The 22,670-nt window shown below is 40.7% G+C and overlaps 1 protein-coding gene across 10 annotated transcripts in view; it reads right to left on the reverse strand.

The window, feature by feature from the left end:
• rttn (rotatin) overlaps positions 1 to 22,670 on the reverse strand; it is a 77,775-nt gene that overhangs the window by 11,098 nt on the left and 44,007 nt on the right. For all 10 annotated transcript variants that reach the window (XM_054765827.1, XM_054765824.1, XM_054765822.1 and 7 more), the window contains 22 exons: positions 22,404 to 22,516; positions 22,209 to 22,335; positions 21,879 to 22,004; positions 20,345 to 20,461; positions 19,669 to 19,808; positions 17,437 to 17,608; positions 15,911 to 16,010; positions 14,638 to 14,723; positions 14,091 to 14,208; positions 12,211 to 12,307; positions 12,080 to 12,145; positions 11,809 to 11,988; positions 10,436 to 10,678; positions 8,709 to 8,865; positions 7,439 to 7,605; positions 7,133 to 7,352; positions 5,328 to 5,456; positions 3,250 to 3,360; positions 2,808 to 2,966; positions 1,283 to 1,360; positions 709 to 910; positions 1 to 113 (listed from right to left, as the gene is read on the reverse strand). In XM_054765827.1, coding sequence (XP_054621802.1) covers positions 1 to 113; positions 709 to 910; positions 1,283 to 1,360; positions 2,808 to 2,966; positions 3,250 to 3,360; positions 5,328 to 5,456; positions 7,133 to 7,352; positions 7,439 to 7,605; positions 8,709 to 8,865; positions 10,436 to 10,678; positions 11,809 to 11,988; positions 12,080 to 12,145; positions 12,211 to 12,307; positions 14,091 to 14,208; positions 14,638 to 14,723; positions 15,911 to 16,010; positions 17,437 to 17,608; positions 19,669 to 19,808; positions 20,345 to 20,461; positions 21,879 to 22,004; positions 22,209 to 22,335; positions 22,404 to 22,516 — 3,021 coding nt within the window. The remainder of the gene's footprint in view (positions 114 to 708; positions 911 to 1,282; positions 1,361 to 2,807; positions 2,967 to 3,249; positions 3,361 to 5,327; positions 5,457 to 7,132; positions 7,353 to 7,438; positions 7,606 to 8,708; positions 8,866 to 10,435; positions 10,679 to 11,808; positions 11,989 to 12,079; positions 12,146 to 12,210; positions 12,308 to 14,090; positions 14,209 to 14,637; positions 14,724 to 15,910; positions 16,011 to 17,436; positions 17,609 to 19,668; positions 19,809 to 20,344; positions 20,462 to 21,878; positions 22,005 to 22,208; positions 22,336 to 22,403; positions 22,517 to 22,670) is intronic.

Here is a 22,670-nt window from a genome sequence, read left to right on the forward strand (position 1 = left end):
CACAGTGCTTGACGTGGACAAGGAGCTGGACGGTCGGCTGGAGTTGGCAGTTGGTGCGGCAGCAGCTGCTGTGGCGGCGGCGCTTCTCCAAAACTGCAGAGAATTATCTGAAACTGGACATAAACAGTGCACATGCATGTTTACCTTAAAGCATGTAAAAAATATGAAAAGTGACATATTTGACAGGTTTTGTGTTTAAGCGCTTCATTCAGTAGTGAACAGTATCCCACAAAAGCGAGTAAACTCTTCACATTTCAGTTTCTAACATTATTAGAGCCGTCTAGACATGAAATAACACCCCTATAGGCACCTTTACACTCATATTACCCAATATAGCAGACATAATCAAAGAAAATAAGACATATAAAACATAAATAAGACTCGTGCTCGTGTGTGTTGCTGTAAATGTGTTCTGGTGCTAGGGGAGCTGAGTGGGGACAGGAAGCGACGTCGGGGGTTCAGAATAGAGTTTTAGCCACTTTGTGCTTCAAATTTCACAGCTTCACACGTTTTTCTAAAAATTTTATTTAAACAAATGTTATATATTTTTTGAAATAAGGAATACTACTTTGCAGAAATGTACTTATCACAGTTGAGTCTGGAAGCAATTAACCGTAAATGAGGGATTACTGTACAGTATATAAAAATGTTTCCCCCACCATTAGAATGTCAAAGAAATACGTAGACTCACATGTAAGTGAAACCTACCAACAGAAGTATTCTCACGAGGCCCAAGTTGACAAGCGTCACCGGCGCCAGGTCTCTGGAGGTGAAAGGCGTATCTGCCGCTGTAACAAGTGGAGGCAGACACGGCCATGTGCTGGAAATACTGACAGTGGTAAAGCAGAGCCTGCAGAGCAGGAAGGCCCACCAACGACATGCCAGACACCTCGTCATGGACGCAAGGGTGCTGGCAGAGAGATGGAACAGTGCATTTTTATTTTCTATTCAAACAATGTATAACATGTAAGAAACATTTTTCTTTTGATTCCTTTTTCTACCCCAGATAAACACCCCCTCTAAGGGGAATATTTATTCAGAAACTCTAATTTTACTGGGAGTGCTGGGGGGCCTGAGAACCCAGTAGAGCTTCAATTTGAAGCATATCCCCAAGCTCTGAACCCTGCGGGGCTCAACAAGAGTGGGAATGGAAGCTAGTAATAAAAGGTTTAAGCAGAGAAAAAAAAAGGAAAGGGGGTAAAACAAAAAAATTAGAGGCACCAAGAGAGAAAACAGTTCATGGTCCATAAAATCTTTTTAACTAGCTGGCAGAGCAGCTGACCTGCCAGTGGGAGTCCTTGGCCTCCTCTGCATTGGCAGGCATGGGCATCACCAGCAGGTTCTGCAGGATAAACGCAGCCTGGACACACAAATACACACAGAAGAGGGGGAAAGAGTGGGCGAGCAGATTTTAGCATGTATGAATGGATCAGCAACAGCGCCCTCTGTCTGCTTTTATCAGCGAATACACCACTTTTTTGCCACGTATATTCAAAATACTTAATGATTTGCAGGGAAATATCATTATCATTATCATTATGATACATATTATCACAAAATAGATTTTATGTCACAATTTCTTGTTATTTCTTTGTTAAGCCTCACTTAACATATCAAACCCAATCAAAGGACAGAATGTGCTACATGTGAAATATTGGGATTATTAAAGCAAGAAAAGAAACTTGGGAAGACAGTCAAAAATGTCGTAATGATGTTGACACATGGCTGGAATTATAACTCAGCTCATGAAGAGGTGATCAAAGGCCAGGGGCCATTTGTGGCCCGAGGCTGTTTATTTATTGACCCACGGCACATTCTAAAAGTAGAATTTAACAAGACATATTACATGAATAAAGTCAACTAACGTCATTTCGGTAGCTTAAAGTTGAAATATTAAAAAAGATGTTTTTTTTAAGTTGTAATAAAAGACACAAACAAAACAAAATAATGTAATGTTTGGAAAATTAGGTTGGGGAAAACGTTATAAGATTATGGGAATAAAAACCTATTATGGGAAGAAAGTCATAATATTCCAAGAAGAGAATTTACAAAAAGAAAGCTGAAATAGTAATAATTAAAAAAAAAAAAAACAACGGCAGAAGAAATGGAATAAACAGCTGTAATTTTATGAGAATAATGCCAATATATTAAGAGAAAAAAAGTCTCAATTTTACTAGAATAAACCTGTAATATTATGAGAAAAAAATGCTGTCATTTTAGTAGCATAGAGCTCCAAATATTAAAAAATATTTTAAAACTTTAAGTCATACTATTAAAAATAAAATTGGGTCATAAAATTAGGATGGGAAAAGGGTTATAATATTATGGGAATTAAGTCAAAATAATAAATAAAGTCATAATATTACAAGAAGAAAATTTATGAAGATTATTTAAGAATAAAGTTTACATATTTGTAAAAAAAAAAAAAAAAAACAGCAAAAATGGGAAGAAGACCAAGGTTCTTACTAATAATACCCATTTTCACCTGTATCACAAAGCTGACATGTTTGTTTTTTTTTGCTATATGTGTTGCTTTACAAAATATCAAAGTGGCAAAGTTGCATGCTTTCATTTTTCTGTATGTGGCCCTCGCTGGAAAATGAGCTATTATAATTATTACCAATATATTACCTATATTGCAAATTGCAATGTATCTGGGGATTGATGATATGTTATGATGCGTTAACACAACAGTTTTTGAGGGAATTGAAATTTCTACTCATTTTCAGACCCCCATTTGGGAGTCATGTAATGTTACAAATTACTGACATAGTTGGGTTATAATTAGAAGAGTTAGAGCAGCGCACCTCTCTTCGGACCATGCTGCTCTCGTGCTGATCGAGCAGGATGTTGAGCAAGGTGCCCCACAGGCCTCCGCTGATGTTCTGGCAGCTGGTGCACAGAGCCTGGCACCCGCTCGCCACCGAGGACAGAGCGGCGCCTAAACCCAAACTGGCAAACCTCACCTGGGTGGGACAACAAACTAATCAGGAAGAACTACAAACCATATTCAATGTGGCCACCCAAAGTAATGATGCCACGAGGTTGCGTGGGGAGCTATTTTTGGAGACAGAGAGAGAACTGGTGTGACGAGCTCTCACGGGCTTTCATTTAGTTCCCCAAAAGCAGAGTGTCTAGAAATCATCAGAAAGACTTTATGCCAGGAAAAATGAGCACTAAATACTAATGATATTTATCTTTCTATGTATTTATGTTTAAAAATGAGAAACACGGGACGCCCGTACGTACCTCTTGATCCCTGTCCACCCACATCGGGATAAGCCAGGCCAAGCCCAGCTGAGAGGCGTTTGTTTCCTCTGAGTTGCCCTCGTTCCCCAAAGACCACATGGAAATGATGTCCTTGTCCAGACAAAAGAGAAACATTTGGTTGCCTTGTGTAAATGTTTTAATAATGTGCAGTCTTGTTCCCTGCTGAATATCAATAAGAGAGCTTACGTTGCTCATGCAGCTTGAACAAGGTCAAATTCAAGCACTTGCAAGATCAGTTTAAAGCTTTTCTCCCACATTACAGCTTAAATATTTATAAATTTAACAGCATCGTGTAGAAGTCTTAAACAGCATTGGATTTGCTGTTTTAATAATGCTAGAATGATCATATTTAACAAAAATGTCAAGAGTGCAAACGTACGCCAAGCCAAACAGTCAAACTTCACTGTTTATTATATTTGCATTTCGACACAAAACTTCAGTTTTCGCACAATATTGTACATAACAAACTAGCCCGTTTGCCCTGTACTGTTCCGCAAAATGGGAGTGCCCAAACATAGCAACCTATGCATTGCTAAAACACCATCCGTGGATTCTTTATCGAGTATACCTGCTAAACAACCCGTTAAGAGGCCAAAGAAGGTTGCGAGTGTCAGCAATTTGATAAAGAAGGCAAGAAAGACCATTGAATTCCATCACGCCAGAATGTACGAAAAAGCCTGATTTATTCGTCATTTATATGTATTTCAAATGGTTTTCTGCATGTAAAACTGATTATTCTTGGCACAATATTTTTATTTTTAAATAGTTTGCGGTGTCTGGAACGGATTTATTGGATTTCCATTATTTACTATGAGAAAAATTGCTTGACCTTTTTGGAAGTATTAACAAAAACCGATGTATCGCCATAATCAAAATCTAGTTTGGTGAGGGAGAGAAGAATTTAAAGAAAACTATGCCAACTATTCAATCAATATGATGAACGAAATCATCTTAAGCACGTTTTCCAAAATGCAATCATTGAGTATGAAGTGAAATGAAACTTATGCATAAAGTTCCTCTATTATGTAAAATGTTTAATGATTTTATATCACTAATAAGCTATGCGTCCCGGCAGGCTGTTAATGAGAAGCAAACGTGAGAAACACTCACTCAAATCATCTCCCCTCACTTGTTTGCTCCATTTTTAAGAGAAAAGGTGCTTAGGTGGCTTTTGTCATTGTGGGTTTTTTTCCCTCCTCGTGGACATGATACCTCTGACCCATTTATTGATTTATTTACCGTACAGGCCAAAAGTTGGGACACACACAATACAAACCCATGGTCCCGACCCCATTAATAAGGCAAGAAATTCCACTAAGTGACCCTGACAAGGGTCAATATACTGTATGTATCTGTGTTGACAAAGTGGTCTCGAGTCGATATCACTAGGAATCAAACGATACTGTAACCCAAGTCACAAACGTTCCATGACATCAGTCAGCTGACATCAAAGTGGAAGCAATCAGCGCTAGTATCTCTAGCAGCATGCAAAACTGCATTTTTCATCTTTATTATCCAAATTCAGGATAAAAGAAGTAAGCGGTAAGATGCATGTACATACAGTAAAAGTCCTTGTTGCATTTGTAGTGGCTAGTGCCATACTAAACCTTAAAAAAAAAAAAAAAAAAAGCAAAATTGTGCTGTGCACACTCTGAACTCCATCACGGAAATGCGTTTTTCTACACTTCCATATTATTGTTGCTATTACACAGTGAGTAAGACTAGTGTGTGAAATGGTAACCCCCCTCCCCCGCGATAAGTGGTAAGTGCATTGTGTAAATATAGACTTACCATATTCTCACAGACTTGTGAGCAGCACAGTATTAACTTAATGATGCAGCAAGTTCAGCAGTGTTGCAAACTTGTGAGCTTTGTGCTAAAAGTGCCGTATCGGCTTTTATTGTAGGGAAAAAAAAAACAATACCAATGTTGGCCGATATCACGTTTTTATGCCGGGAACTCTGGGACTTGTTTAAATTGTTGAGAAATAATATAATATGAGACCTTCAATATTGACTCTATATTGCTTTCTCTCCCTGTGCACCACCACTGCTTACCTTCTCCTTGCTCTCAGCCATCATCTCATGCGACAAGTGAAGCAAGCATATGAGGGCATTCTTGGTCACGCCTTTCCCCATGAAGGACATTGAGTTGCCTCCCCACTGCACATAAAATGAGGAGATCACCTGTGCAGAAGACAGCATTGTTTCTTAATTCAGATGAGCTAGTGGACATTGCATGCTCCTATGTTTTAACATTTCAAGACTAAAAAGGATACATGTCGCTCAGCTGGAGGTTACCGTATGCCCACCACCGATCCAAAGGGATCTTATTTTGCTGTTCTGATGTGCAATCAGAATGTGGGACTGCGCGGAAAAGCAGAAGAAGAGGGAACGGGGCGGGAGGGTTCTGTGCACGCTTTAGGGCCCTTCAGAGCCAGGAGGAACGTGCAGAAAGATGTGTCCAACAATGAAGTGAGCGAGAAGGAGAGGTATGTGATGTGGGGGAGACCACCTCCACTCTTCGTGTGATCTTAATTCAAGTTCACAACGAACACAAAAAAAAAAGCTGCCGTGTTAACATGATAGTTAATTCCGCGGGGGGGGAGGCGTTTATTCTGAAAGACAAAAGGCTCAGACGCATTGCTGCTGTGCAAGCGGGTCCGCTCCATGTTATCATTTAAATGGGCTGTGGAGCAACTGAACAGATGGAGCGGGCAGGCTTGATTAATCTCATCAGTATCTCTGCAATGTGCAACATCTAATCATTGAATGTTTTTTTTTTTAACTATTTCAAGTCCCATGAATATCTTGGTTTTAATGAGCTCCTCTGAAAGCACAGTTTCTTACTCATTCAGCTCTGTAAATGTTCTAATCTCTGATGCGAGACAAGCTGGCCATGCAACACACAAGTACACGCACACTGCGGAGATACACCACCTTCCATTTTTGCTACAGTCACACACCGGTCACAACATTAGGTACAGCTGCACAATCGAATACAGAAGATCCAGAAGATCCCCGCTTTCCGCCTTTGTTCTCTTGGAACACAAACCTATACAGTATGTGCCTCACACACTTAAATGCATTTTAAAATATAAAATGTTTACGAGCTCACCGCCAATGAATGATAATGTAAGGTAATCAATAAACAGATGGATTTATGAAGCTGTGGCAGCATCAGCGACAGCTACGTTTCTGTAACGTTTGCTTTGCAGCACACAACTATGGTGCATTCAAGGACCACCCAACAAAGTGTGACATCTCAACTCTGGTCGGAAAAAACATGATCAGTGGTGCATAAAGACATAAACATGTAAAAATTGTGGGCGTATGCATGTGGGCTGTACATTTGACCTGTATTATCACGTATTTATTCCCGACTTATACTAATGCGGTGTGTTTTCTGCGGGAAAAACAACCTATTAAAAACAACAAAAATAAAATAAAATAATACAATAAATAAAAAAAAGTAATAATATAGTAAAATAAACTGATGCATTTATTTATCAGTTTATATGATTTTTATTTTAGCAACAAAAGAACAAACGTATACTAAAAAAATAATACAATAAAATAAAAATCATATAAAAATAAAATCTTAATTCTGTTTATGCTGTAAAAGTTAAAATTTGTGATGAGACAAGCTGTCCATGCAGCTCACACACACACGCACACACTTTCATTTATACTACATTCACACCTTGGCCACAACATTAGGTACAGCTACACAATCTAATACATCCTAAATGCTCTTTTACAGAGACAATAATGCCGCGCACAATACCTCTCTTATCGTCTCAATCAAAACTGAGCAGTATTATCCTTGTAAAGGTAGAGGAAGAATTCTGGTTCCCACACACCTCCAACAGGCCGCTGAGGTACTTGGCACAGAGGGAGGCGGGCGACAGGTCAGGGCAGTGCGAGCTCCAGCCAGGCTGGGCTGTCAGACTGACCATGCCCTGCAGAGTCCTCTCCAAGCTGGGAAGGCCGTAGAAACGCGGGGCATCAGACACCCGCAGGCTCTGCAGCAAGCGCAGTGCCAGCTGGCTCTTGAAGGGCCCCGCTAATGCCAAACATAGCCTCGAAAGACAGACAGCAGAGAGCAGCATGAGCAAGAAAGCAGGAGGTATGATGCAAAAAAACAATGCCTTTGTGACTCTCTTTACCTGTCAGAGGTGTGTGTCAGGTGATGGAGCATGTTTTTAAAGAGGCATGAGAGCTCCCTCTGCAGTTTCTGGCGAACATGGTTCTTTACTTCCTCAGGCTCCTCTGGGTGCTGCCCTGTGTTTGCACTCTCCACACCAGGAAGCAAATCAAGGAGGAACATGGTTTCCTTAAAAGGAATAATAAGAAAATAAATGGGGATGTACAATATTTGCGTATATGTAGTACATGTACTAGAACAATAAAAACATGCAAAACATTTCAACTTTGAGGCAAGGCAGGACATGCAAGAAGAAAGAAACCATTACACTTTTTCGACAGATCTGTCAGAATTTGGGTTTGTTGTTATACAAATTTTAAAATGATTTAAATAATACACAGAAATAACAAAAACATGTAAATTATTGTAAAAAAAAAAAAAACGTGGAAACGCTGCATAGTAATGCATCATTAGTAGTAGTATTTTACATTTTTAGCTTTCAGTAAATAATGAACATTAACATCACCATTTGGTTCGCACAGGAGCTCTATGAAGGTGCACAATTTGGTGTTGAGCCAAATCAGGATTGCTCAGCCTTGGCAAAACTCTAATTGTGCTTTGCAGTGGCGTAGAACAGCACTGCATGGTAATTAGAGATGTTTTGAATATTCAATGCTTCTCATGCAGCTAAATACGCTAACCATTATTACAAATATGTATAACATTTCTATACCACTACAGTAAAAAAACTGAAATTGCTACATGAAAAATGTGCATTATTATTACCATTGTAAAGGTATGAATGAATGAAGCGTCAAGTGAGTGTACATTTGACCAAGCCTCCTGTCGAGAATGCGGTGATGACTAGTACACTCTAGTAGGTTGCTAATATATGTGTGAGGAGCACCAGATGTTGTTGTGTAATTGCAGAAAAGTCAGAGTGGCACATCTCGCCACAACCAGGCATTCAATCTGAGTCTGTGGTGGGTGCCAAGAGGGGAGGGGCATATTTATACACACACACTCTCACATTAATGAGAAGGCAAGACTTGCAATGCTCCCACCACGCCTGCTTCCCCTTCCCCTCCAGGTAAACAATGAATCCAACTTGGAAGCTGTGATGTTATTGTGGTTTTATGAGGGAACAATATGTTTAGAGTTGGATTTATTTTTGCGGTGATTTCAACTACATCACCAGCCGTGTTGGCGAGAAGAGTCCTAACCGGATTATCATAACAGAGATGCACACACGTTAATAAGACACATATTGCTGCTGGGCTTGGTTTTTCTACCTCGTTGAGAAGCAGCTCCAGCATCCAGCGCAGGTCCTTGTCCTCCGGGTCAGACGCGTTGTGCGCACGCATGTGTTTGAAGTAGGCGTTCAGAAATGCAACAACGTACGCCAGCAGCCTCTCATCCTCCACAGAGGCTGGATGCACCTGGAGAAACCTGCAGGGAGGGAAGAGCAAAGACACAGTCGCCATCAGAGAGAGCAGTGAGAAGTATGCCGTTTTATCTTCAAGGAAACAAAGAGAATATATTTATTTGTTTCAATACGACGAATTAAAAACAAACACACACAATAAAATGAGAAATGAGAATCAGCTCTCCTTGAAATTGTGTCAAAGTTGCGTGCTAAATCGTCGTATCGTATTTCCCCCCCTTGCAATGCTTTATTAGCCATATCGGAGCTCCGGGAAGCGATGGAGAAAAAGAAATTACCCTGCTGCACCCGGTGAGCCGTGAAAACATTTAATTTACAGCAAGCACTGTCCCACATAGTTCTGCAGAGTTGCAGAAGCGGCCCGAGATAACGGCAGCTATAAAAGCCGCCTGTTAATTAGCTTAATTCATTCACCTAAACAAGACATACTGAACACTAGGTGGATAAAATGTGAAAACATACCTATTCATCAAGTCATTAACTAATCAAGGGTTGCACTAAACTTCTTAGTTCCTCCTGAATTCACATTATGCTTCCCGAGCTATAAGACAGTTCTGGTGAAGAAGAACTTGAAGCCCTTGACCCCTTTCAGTTTTGAATGACGAGGAATTGTCACTGTCGCCGAAACAGGTGTCCCAATACTTTTGTCCATGGCATCCAGTATTTCATGTATTAAAGACGCTAAAACAAATCCAATACATGCTAAGCTATCTTAAGAAAATATCCACACTTCTAATAATATTTCTCATTAAAAAGCCCATTTCCTCAGGATGAACATGCATGGTGATCCCAATGAACTCAACACATGAACTTCATCCATGAACTCAATTCAAGAAACGACCGAGTTGAACTGACACAGTGATATAAACAAGGGACATTTTCATTTGTTTAGGGAGTTTAGGATTACATTTTACAATGAATCTTTCTGTGAAGTGGTCAACTTGACCTGAGGTTGTTTAGCAGTTGCTCTTTCATGTTTTGCTAAATTCCTTACGTGTGAAGTGCACCCCTTACATAAGCTCGGGGTCTGCCAAAAGCTTTGCTTCCAGAAAAAAACAAGCCCATTTCCTGTGGAAGAACTTAGACCGTGATCCCCGTGAACTGAAATCATGAACTTGACTCAATGAATGAACTGTGCCAATGTTATCAATCATGCACGTGCTTTACAGTCTTCTCATATTGGGACAAAAGGGACATTTTCGTTTGTTTTAGGGGTTTTGGGACCCCCCAAGAGGGAGGAGTTATATTGTAGAACGAATATTTCTGTCAATTCCAACTCAGTTTGACTCTGAAGGTTGTTAGTTGTTCTTTCATAGCATGTTTTGCTAAATTATTTAAGTGGGAAGTGCACCCCTTGCACCCCTCTGGTAATACCACGTCATTTGTTATTATTTACCACTCTATTTAACTGTTGTTGAATAAACAAGCAGTGCCCCTTCTCCCTCAAACTGTAGATGTGTCTGTGTGGTTTCTCAGTATTCCATGACACTGGCCAAAAATGGTCCCAGGGTTGCAGTTTGGACACCCCTGATGTAGCGTATTTAATGCCTATTAAATCTCTATTTGTGTTTGTACCTGCTCACAGCAGCCTGCCAGCCCAGCGAGTCCAGAGTTTCTCTGCACCCGTAGGTAGGCGTGTGGGGGAGGGCCAGTGTGTCAACCATCAAGAAGAGGTTGAGCTTGGCGAGGGCGGAGATCACCGAACTGTGTCCCGCCGCCATCACCACACCCCGAACGCAATCTTGCAGGGCGCTGGGAAGGTGGGTCGCTCGCAGTGATGCAATCTGGGCTTCTGGCAGCTTCAGGTCACGGTGGAATCTGTGTGAGTGTTGCAGAGGGCGAATGGTTAATAAACACATGTAGCTACAGTGTGCTTTGACTGTGCAGAACAGCGCGTTTCAGTGCAAGGCAAGCCTCCTCTGGGGGGAATTTAGCAGCTTGAGAACAATAAAGAAAATGTCATCATCATAAAACATTTATTAACTATAAGTGGAACGTAAAATTAGGCAGTGTATGTAATTATTTTCTCATATTGGACTGAGCAGCCAGGCCCTTTCTTATGTCCCAAGTTCCATGTCGGGTTCTATGGTTATTGTCACACTTCTCCTGTTTGAACACTAATTTATAAGGGTTAGACATTTTTGATGTTTATACTGTATAATGTGTAACTGCAACCGACCACCACCCTTCTTCAATTAGGGGACCTGTGGGCTGCAATTGGTAAGTCGGAAGCACTCCCAGCATACCTTGTGGCACCTTTTTAAAAATAGTTTGATGGTAAATAGGTAAAATTACATTTTTAGAGTTAATGAAGTTGTTGCTTATTATCGTCCACTCGTGTGCGTTAACTGATGTAACTCAATGATTCCCAACCACTTTGCCGTGGCACACTACAGTAGTGTGGCTTGGGAAATGAGCCAATATCACTTAATCGGTCCAGAAATTCTTATTTATTTACTACAAATAATCAATCTAAGCCAATGACGTATAGTGTCAGGCAGAACAATTACATGTTCTTCCACTAGATGGCAGAAGGTATATAATTAACCTGCGTAGCCACCGGTTGCAGATTTTTCTCATATAAGATACGTGCCTCGGCTCAGTAAAGGTTGGGGCGCACTGCTTTAACTAAATGTTGTTTTACAGGACACGACATTAGCTCTAAATGTTCGGTGATGGTATGAAATTTAGCAATCACGCTACTTTAGAACGTGTTAGCGACACGCTCATCTGTTTCAATTAGGTCCCATTAGATGGGAATGAAGACAAATGAAACACAAGACAGCAGCCTTTTCTAAGCATATGTTTCAGTGGCATGAAAGGATGCTGAATTGTTTTATGGGTGCAATGGAATACAAACTTTGCCTGAGCTTTAAATCTCTCTGTTGCTAGCATTTCTTCCCCTTTGTAAAGGCCATAGATAACCAATGAAGACAAAGAGTATTTACTCAGGGTTCGAATTGCGCTCCTCAAGCAGGTTGTCAATCCCGCAGTGCCACGCAACGTTCCAAGCCACCTGCAGAGCTTGGCGAGCGGGGGCGAGAGTCAGTAGATCAGAGGAGGGTGCCAGGACGCAGCAGTACGGGCTGACTGCGTGGTGGCTCGCTGCCTGGAATGGGATGTTGAACCTAGAGGACAGGTTGATGGGCAAATAAAACCTGTGAGCAAAGCATATAAAAAAAAGAGAATGGCGGCGGCAATCTGGACGTTAAAGTTTACCTGCGCACTACTAATAGCGGGAGTGAGAAGGTTGGAAGGCTGCCATCGCTCTGGGTTTTGTCCGACCTGATGGGGCGATATAAATCAAGAGGTAATGCAAAGGTTCTGAGTGGATAGATGTTATCACTCACCATATTTCCATGCTGCTTATTTCATCAAAGAGCAACAAACTCATCAGGACGGCAGCCTCATTCACGCTGTTATTGTTCGCCTTCAGGATTAAGGATGCTGTCATGATGAGAAAAGATTTGAAAAATCTGATCTAAAAATGTCGGTTTAATCATCATCTTTTCAAATACAGCACTATGTCATTCGGGAAATATAAAAAAATGCAATCCATATCTCAAGGACCACAATATTAGGCACATGTGCACACCATAATGACATTTACGACAAATAAGCACTAACAAAAATTGTTTAACGCAGTTTTTCTTGACACTGACAGCAAGTTTTTATAGTATTGACCTCAATATATTTTTCCCGAAACCCAAAACTTCTGGGTGGGTCGCGGACAACCAATCAAAATTACACTAAAACTATTCAAATCAAATTGTCCAATAGTCTTAGTACATATATCTTCTTAGTATTGCTGACATTTATTACTGTTATAATATTGATTGTGCTCTGAAATACATTTTGCACATGTATTTCTTGCAATAAAAAGATGACATGCATGTGTTTTGAAGGCTATTTTTAAATAAAAATAAAACTCCATAAATCTGGGTCACAACTTAATGACCATGGGAAAATGTGGGTCCCAGCATAACACTAGCTGAGAACCCCTGTCGTTGAATACGGTCTGAAAAAGACGCCTTGTCTTCTATTCGAAGTGTAGAGATTTATTGATGCTAAACCAACAGGTGGCGCCAAACTCCCTGTCAAAAATTGGAGTCACAAGCTTTTCTTCCCGTCACTCACACAGAAGAGAGAAATATGAATATAAATGGAATTTTAGTTACATTGAAAAAATTATTTGTCCTTTTTTTTGGCCTTGATTTTGGCTTTAAAAATATTTTTCCAAAAATTGGTCCTGAAAAAAAGGAAGGTTCTCTTATATTCAGGGTCATCTTAGATTCGGGGTGTCAAGATTTATATCTGCTAAACCATCAGGTGGCGCCAAACTCCCTATCCAAAATTGGAGTCATGAGCATTTTTTCCTGTCACTCACACAGAAGAGAGAAATATGAATATAAAAAGAATTTTAGTGACATTGAAAACATGATTTCTCTTTAAAAATATTTTTCCAAAAATGGGTTTCCAAAAAACAGAGGGCTCTCTTATTTTCAGGGTGTAGCAATTTATATATTCCAGCGGTATTCAAAGTTGCCCGTGGCTCGTTTATTTTTGGCCTGCAGCACTTTGTAGAAATAAAATTACATACAAAAAAACCCCCAGCAAAAATAGAGCAAAAAGGCAAAATGTAAAGACAAAAGCTGACATGTTGATATTAATAATCAATAACACAAAGCTCCGGCTTTAAACAGATGGAGCTTTTAAAAAAATCATTTTTTAAATATAAATATAAATATATATATAAATATAAATATAAATATATATATATATATAAATATAAATATAAATAAATATAAATATAAATATATATATATATATATATATATATATATATATATATATATATATATATATAAAAAAATGTCAAAGCGGTCCCCTGCATCCTTGGTAGAAAACGTTTGGACACCCCTGATATATGTCGACAGGTGGCGCCAAACGACCTCTCCAAAAAGAAGGTCTGCGCTTTTCTTCACGCAAACATAAAAATGGTCTTTGTTAAGACAGAATTTTTGATATACAGTCCCTCTTCTATTGGATCTCATGTGATGCACAACTGTCCCTAATAAAGTGTTTGGCGAGTGCTGTCACAACACGGCTGAAAGCGATGCATCAGTAAACGGCTTGTATATCTTATGCAAATGTGCCCCCGAGCTACACCGCACACGTGCAGAAATGTGCAAGCTCATTGCTTAATGAGCCGTCTTGCAAAATAGTGCACCTCGAAGCAGAGTGACGAGCAAGATGCTGCGCTGCGCTAGGCTGCTCCTCAGAGATGGATCGGCATACACCAGTTTCCGCAGGATACACACACACGGCTCCAGCATGCAATCCGAGCTCTGGAACAAACACACATGGTGCTCAATTGCAAGAGTTGCCTCACACATACTGTACAAGTGAACGCAATGGGACAAATAACACCTGAAGACAGGTCATTCTAAGCCTGCTTCAATACGGCCAAACAGGCCCGGACGCAGCGTCTGATTCAAAGGAATGATCGCCAGGCGCTGGAGGGCAAAAATCACAGCCGAGCGGGGGCCTGTCTGACACTGTTAACACAGGCCATTTCATCCTTCTATCATCCACGCCTCAGTGGGTCTCCTCGACATCCACTGGCAACATATGAACTCCTGTGTGTGCATCAACGAGGTCGTGTTGAGGCAATTATAGTTGACTGCACGCACCGGGGCGGAATTCCTTCCGTTTGGCTTCAGGTACCCCGTATTTACCTGTTTATTGTTTTAGCAAAGCAGCAGGTTGCTTTTTACCTTGTTGCCATTAACGCTGCAGATAAGGAAAGAAATGGCTTTGTCTGTTATTCCAAGATTCTTCAACACCGGATGCAATGTTGTGTCTGCAGAGAAGGAAGCAAACAAATAGATTGGTTTTAAATAGGGGAGTTCTTTCACTTGTGGAGGGCTTTTCTACCTTCCAGGTACTCAAAGCCCTTTGACACATTTACCGATTGATGACGCAGCAATAGAAACAACTGGGGGTTCAGTATTTTGCCCAAGGATACGTCAACATAGAGAATAGAACCAGCAACCTTCAGCTTATGAGACTATACCTCCTGAGCCATGTCGCCCCCCTGTTTGCTGTCCACGGAGGGCAGCATGGCTCATGTGGTAGTGTGGTCATCTCCCCAACCTGGAGGTTCCTGGTTCAGTCCTCCGTCCTCCCGTGACCATGTTGAAGTATCCTTGGGTAAGATACTGGGCAAGACACTGGCACAAGGCACTTTGAACACGTTGAAGGTAGAGATGCGCGTTACAATGTCCAACTACCATACTTTTCGGACTATAGGCCGCTCCGGAGTATAAGTCGCATCGGTCAAAAAATGCCTCATGAAAAAAAAAAAAAAAAACATATTTAAGTTGCCTTTATTTTGAAATGTATTTCACAAAATTCAAGACCAAAATTCAAGAAAGCCAAGTAATACAACCTCACAATTGCACACGCAACACCAGACTGAATAGGTGTCCGGTATGTTAACGTAACGCATTACGATTTATCCAGCTACACAATAGCATCAAGAACTTACCTGGGAGGCTGAATAAGCTAAATTAACCTAACAAGCCAGCAAAAGCCCAACAAGGAAGTTCACCGAGCTCCCGATGGCACTGAGAGCAGTAGTGCTCTCTCCATTTTGGAAGGAGTTTCTAAAGATGATATTATGACGGTTACTATTACACTGTATTCTGATTCTACCGTATTCATACAATCCCACTAAAAAACTCAAGCCTGCAGTTATAGTTGGATCCCCTCATAATTGTTGCCAACTGCAGTCTGCTACATTGTTTTTCACTTCAACACTGTGATGAGAGCGAGAGAGAGTGTGTTGTGAAACTAATTTAAGGAAGAAGTAAGCAAGCGAAAGTAAGCAGTCAGCACTTTTTCTTGAGAAACATAAAATGCTTTCTCTGGTCTGACAGCGCTCACGCATTAGGTAGGAAACGCAGATGTAAAGTCAAAGATATACTGAAGCGTAAGGAGGGTTTCGTTTTTTTTTTGCTTTTGTTTTTTTACATCGAGAATGCTAACCTTGCAGAACCACAGACAGCTGCTCAGCAGAAGATCTTCTCAGTGCCACGTCAACGGTGTCTGAGGACAGCATACAGAACAGCTTCTCCACCGATTCCACCTTATTAATGGCAAACACAGATGCCACAAGTTGTAAGGATGGGGGATGCATTATCACCTGCTTTGTTTCAACAAAAGAAAAAAAAGCAACACTGGGGTGAGAGGCTGCAAGCTACAACTTTTACTTGAATTCACAAGGAAAATAATAACAAAGATAAATAATATAAGCCTAATGAGTGCTTAATGAGAGTCACTCAGGTAGAAAAGCTACTCAAGTCTCCAGTTTCAGGTAAAATAGTTCATATGCTGGCCAAATTTTAAGTTTGTAATTTTTTGTATATTTTACCTAGAAATTACACAAAAGTGGCGAAGCAAAACTTTAAAATAAGAATATATTTGCAGTGTTGTTTTTTTTTACATTTTGACATCCAACATTGTAAATTATATTTGACTAAAATGCTCTAGTAAAATAGTCATGGGGGTACGTGATTAAAAATGAAGAACAGAATCAGAATGCCTTTACTCGTCACTTTTACAGAGGTACAAGCGGAATTGCGCAATCATCCATACATATACACCATACTATACAATAAGATGGGGTTGGGGTGTAGGCAGGACAGGATGACTGGGCGATGAAGGAGGGAGAGGAAAGGGAATAACAAGAGGACAGGGGAGGGAAAAAAGACAATTTCAAATTAAGCTCCTATCGGGAGTGCAGTGTGGAACGGTCAAAAAATCTCAGCATACATACGCACAAATAAGCACACTTTATCAACACGAACACGAGACTTGCGCAAGGGGAGGGGGAAAAGGGGAGCGGAGGTGATACAAGCGCAGCCATCAGCCTGCCACAGCCAATGCAGCCATAATCGGCACGAGCTATGGTCCTCGTCTCATGACTACATTGGTGTTTGAAAGCCCATTCAGAGTCACGCAGTGCGCTTGAATGCATCATCATGTGAACAGTGCTTGCACGGCACAGTGAGTACAGTGCAAAAGAAAGGAGACGGAACAGGAAGCTGATAAATGTTATGTGTGCATTATGTGAAAAAATACATACGTTTGTATATACAATATATACAATAATTCCTAAATTATCAAATGAATACAATTATTAAATATTTAAAATACAATAATAATGTATGTAATAATTCTGAAATAAATACATGTATAAAATAATTAAATTAATACAACCAATTCATAATTAAAATAGAATAAATATAATAATAATAATGTACAATAATTCATTAAATATACTGTATCCAACAGGTGAGAAATAACCCTGACTAATACTTTATTGTGTGCTTATTGTGGTTTATGTTTTTCAAGTGTACAGGAGTAGGTGGTACATGGCTTCAGATCGGATATCTGAAGGGGTACGGGAACTGTGAAAGGTTTGGGAAACACTGCTCCAGATTAGAGGTTGACCAAAAACACAACATGATACATAATTATTTAAGGGTAACTCACACGGTGTCTATTTATACCTTCAGTAGAGACTTGCTGCTGGTGTCGAGCGCCACCTCCACAGGGTGTCTGATGCAGTAGAGACTGGGAAGCGAGGAGGTCACCGACGGCCCCAGCTGTGGTCTGGCCCCGCTGACGTTGTCATCTCCGCTTAAGTGTGGCAGGATGTGTTGCACTGCTGCTATTCTCACCCTGTTCTTGCAATGAACACAAGACCTAATTAAAAACCCACCCAGGAAAATAAGCATCTTCTCTCAGCAAAAGCACATAAATCAACTTTAGTGGCGGCGGAAAAAAAGCCCTTTATCTTCATTATGACGGTACACAAGACGCCTCAGAAGCAAAATATTCCGAGCATAATCGCTAACAAAAGCGTCAAGCGGAGCAGACAAATCTGTTATGTGTTCAAAATTCAGCGGAGCTCATCGACTGGCCGGCTGTGAATTTCCATTTCCATCAATATTCATAGACTGGGACTGAGTAGCTGTTTTACACAGACCTCGCAGAGCATTTAAATGACTTGATGAGTCGATGGGCAGACAGCAACAGACAGTAATAATGTGTCCATCACAAACGTCTCGAGAGCTTGTCTGCTTGAACAACTACAGTAGTTCCTCCAAAGTTGAACACAACCGTTCCATGAAGCTGGTTAATGTCTGAACTGTTCTAATTTCAAACCTCTCCCACGGGAAATCATGTACAGTGATTTCATTTGTTCCAGGTACCAACTGTCGCCATAATAAAACCTCCATTAACTATACAATTTAGGTAACATTTTAACATTCCTAACTGCTACACAAGCATCAAAAGAAGTTGACACCAACCTCAGTTAGTGCGGTGGGAAATTTACGCCAAAATTTTGGTTACATTTTCCAGTTAGTTTACAATATGGCACGCGTCTTGTTGTGTCATTGATACACAATGTATCTTTCATCACAAAACTACAAAAATGTCAACATAAAATGAAAAAAATGACCTTGCTAATGCATGGAAACAGGAAACAGAAGTCAACTCCGTCTAAATAACAGTTACGCTACAAGACTGTAGTTTTACATGCATAAACAATTGCAAATAAATATAAATGAAGAATGAAAAAGATACATGTACATTTAAGGTTACTTTTACCTTCACTGAAGGCATGATTGTCGTCAAAGACAAGATGTGGCAACGAGATCAACACATTCCTGTTTTGCTATGAGATGAACTCTTGAATTCAATACTGCTCCTCACCTTTATGAAAATTCTGCCATTTGCAACTTTCTTTGCCTCCATTTTGGGTTATTTTGCATCCATGCTCAAAAGAAAGGCAGAGACTTGAGGTGAGAAACGGTATTGTTTTGCATATTTCAACTTTATGATAGCAAAATTATGCAATTTTTCCTCACAGTATTATGTTATTCTCATAAAATTATGACCTTTTCTTGTTAGATTACAACTTTTTTCTCTAATATTTTGAGTTTATTCTTGTAAAATTACACCTGAATTTGTCATTTATTCGGTTTTCTTGTTAAATTATATTTTTGTGCCGCGGGCAAATAAAAAAACATCCGCGGGCCACACTTTGAACATAGCTGTTCTACAGCGTCTGTTAATGAATCATCTTACGTTATCGTTTATTATAGGTGAGTACTTCTACATTCTAGACTTTAAAAAGCGTTTAATGAGTGCGTGAGGCATACTGAATAGAGACGGGGGAGGGCCCTGAAGCTGAAACAAATCTAATCATTACAACAGTCACTTTTATTGCAAATGTTGATCTGAAATCGGAGGAGAACGTCAATGCCAAGTTAGAAAAAGACATTTTTATCGATGCCTCAATTACTTGTGGATTTTTGTACAAGCAAACCAGCAGGTGACGCAAAATGACTTTTCCTAACGTGAGTTTTTCTTCCTGTCACTCACACACGCCCGTGACCTCCAAAGTTGGGTAACTTAGCAAACAACAGAGGAGGAGTTATGATGCTGATTTGAAGATAATGGTGATCAATGAAGCAGAGTCAGCAAACAATTAGAAATAAAAGGGCAGTAATACGGTAATTAATGGCACTTTCCTATGTCACATAAAGAATCACTGCTGGTCCTGTGGATATGTTCACATTTTCCCTTGTGGAAGTTTGAACTTTTGAGGCAAATTGCTTTGAAAATGTTGATGAAACTCAAAATGTTCACTGTGAATGACTTTGCAGAAGCAGCAAATCATTAGAGGACACATACACAAGTGCAGGGAGGCATCATTAGAAATGTTGACTCACGCGGGCTGTCTGGCGAAAAGAAGTCTGAGCGCGGCTTTTAACTTGGCCGTGCTTGGAAAGGTGTCGTCTCTCGCAACCTCCAACATGTCACTTAGCAGCAGGACACAGCTTCCCAGTGACTCCTCTGTGCTCGCATAAACCTGTCTCGCACACACATGCATGTTCAAGCATCCTTGGCAGACAATGACATGAACAATGGGCAATTCCAGCTAAGCAGCAGAAGAGTAAGTCAAATTTGCATGACTTTGATTACGGGTGCTATCATTTTGCTTCTTCTTGCACATTTCTGAATGGCCTCCTTCAATTAAATCACACTTGACAACCTCGTCACAAGCTCATGCATATTCTTGAAGAATTTTCTGGCTTTCTGCTGCCTGAAACAGAACAACTAATAACAGCATGTTTCCTCCTCCCCGCCAACCTGAAAAAAGAAACAATAAAACGGGACTATGTAAATGAGACAATAAGTAAATATTGCTCTCTGGCAGCTCAATAAACAGCCTTTGTTGGTCCACGAGCGCTACATTTGCACTTTTGATCACAGTAATTTGGATTACAGGGGAAACATCCACCACCACTCCGTTCCAACACCCCACCCGCACTGGCTCCGTTAATATCAGCTAATAAATGCCGAGCGTGATAGCGCTTTGTGAGCCGTACAACAGCACAACAACACCTGTAATACGGCGATGACCCGGCAAAGTGCCGCGCTGAATCTGTCCCAGGTTGACGCTGTCATCATCAATTGTCCCTTGAGCAGGAATAGCAGGATATCCTTGGCGGCGGCATTGACCTGTAGATCACAGGTTAAGTGTTGACATTTAGCGCGGTGGATAAAGACAGCAGGTAATGCAAGTGACAGACTTTTAAATGTCCAGTGCTACGCCATGCTGGCAGTTTAACAGCCTTAACATAATATTGGAGAGCTTTACAAGGCCCGCGGTGGTCATAACTGCTATGCGGGCCTTTTGTTTAATTACTATTATTCCTCACAACCAGGACCTAAACTAACATCTCTAAAAGTGACGGCTGGCGAGAGTCAATTTGCATGAATGACCTTGCCCCGGGATCCTTAAAATGGCTGCAATTACCTTTTTTTTTAATTTAATAAAAGCATCACTGTGGGATATTACTAAAAAGAAATAGACTCAATCTTGAGTTAACACAGTTTCAAGGTGACCGTGTCACCGTTTCATAATGTCTACACTCACTAGCTTAGGTTTTCATCATCTCACAATAGAAAACAGAGAAATGCAAAAAAAAAAAAAAATTTACCCATCATTTGGACAGAACAAAATGGAGAGGGTTGTCTAGATAACTGGTTCTCAACTAGTTTGGCTGAGGGACCCACCATCACCCCTAAATGCCGAGCTGGGACCCAAATTGTGTGTGTAGTGTGTGAGGAAGAGTAGCTACCGCAAGTTTACCCAGCATGCCTTGCGGGTTGTAGATGTGCATATTATTATTTGTGTGTAAGCGTTTTTGTTCGTGACCCACAAGTTGAGAATCACTGCTTTAGATCAGGGGTGTCCAAACCTTTTCCACTGAGGGCCGCATACTGCTACATCGGTTCAAACATTGCACTCTCACTCTATTGCAGGTTTTCAAAAATTTATTAGTAAGTGTTTCACGGTTGACTGTGGCCGCTTATAAGTCAAAAATTATTGAAAGACGAGTTATATGTAGTATTGTGGGCCCTAGGCATCAGTAATGTTATGAGACATGACGTTAGATTACATTACCTTTCACACTGCATGGAGTCTGGCTGATGAGCTAGCAGAGCCGTGCCGACATGCCTTGGCTGAGACGGACATGCCATGGCTGAGATCACGTGGAAAAAAGGGTTCTCCTCTCATTCCATGTGGAAGTGGTAGGTTTTTGGCTTCTTTGTGATTCTTTATCACTCCATTTGAAACACTTAAGTTTAGAAGAAGTATAAACAGGTTTTCTATGCTCCAACTATCAAAATATTCCATTTATTAATATTAAATCCTACTTTGTGGAAATTCACTTATCCCGGACGGGTCTGGAACCAATTAACCGCGATAAACGACGGATCACTGTATGTTTGAAATATCAAACCCCAAATTTAAACAGGCAAAACACACTCACAGCAACCACAACATCAACTCTTGGCCTTAAACCCCTGTTCTAGCAGGCCTATATAAGTGTATCTATATTGCATTGAAAAGAAAGCCATGTTTGCCCACCTTCTCTGCAGAATCCTGGAGGCCAAAGGCGCTTATTTCATAGAGCACCCAGTGGTGTAGGAGGAAGTTAACTCCGCCGCAGGCTCCTGATTCTTGTCGCGACACATTCTGAATGCCGAGGCACTCCTGAGGGGAGGAGTGGGGGGCACGTGTAATCACATTAAATAAAGCAGGTTATTTATCATCATCATCATCTCACTTATGCTTTGCATGTAAGAAGCAGAGATGTGCACGACAGGAATATTGATCGGTCAATGGCGGTGCACCATTACACAGACCAGCCATGAACTTGCGCTCTCATTTAAACACTGGCAGCTGTCATGCTCTGACCTTGACCACATTCAACACGCATGTGTAGGTTTCCATCTTGACGTGCAGCAAAGGATGCGACAGCAGCTTGAGGAGGAGCTTCTGACTCTCTGTCCGCAGGACAGGACTGGGCTGGTCAAACTTCCACCTGACGACGTCAGTTCAAACCATCGTTAACGGGACGCAGCAGAACCGATGATCTTTTTTCGGACTCACAAGTAGGAGCAGACACGAACACATTCCTTGACAACGGGTAGGTGTTGATGAAATGGAAGGCCATCTATTGCCTGCTCCGCCAGCTCCAGCAGCTCCAGCCAATTCTTCTCTCCCTAAATGAACAAATATATGACATGAGGATGTGTCAGCTTGGATCAGAATCACTTTTTGACACTCTACGGACTAAAATCAGGACACACCTCTACATTGATTAATTAACCAATCAGGGGCTAGGCTGGAGTCTATAATGGCATGCTTGGGTTAGTT

This window comes from Dunckerocampus dactyliophorus, chromosome 21, assembly GCF_027744805.1.
Source record: "Dunckerocampus dactyliophorus isolate RoL2022-P2 chromosome 21, RoL_Ddac_1.1, whole genome shotgun sequence".
Lineage (NCBI taxonomy): Eukaryota > Metazoa > Chordata > Actinopteri > Syngnathiformes > Syngnathidae > Dunckerocampus > Dunckerocampus dactyliophorus.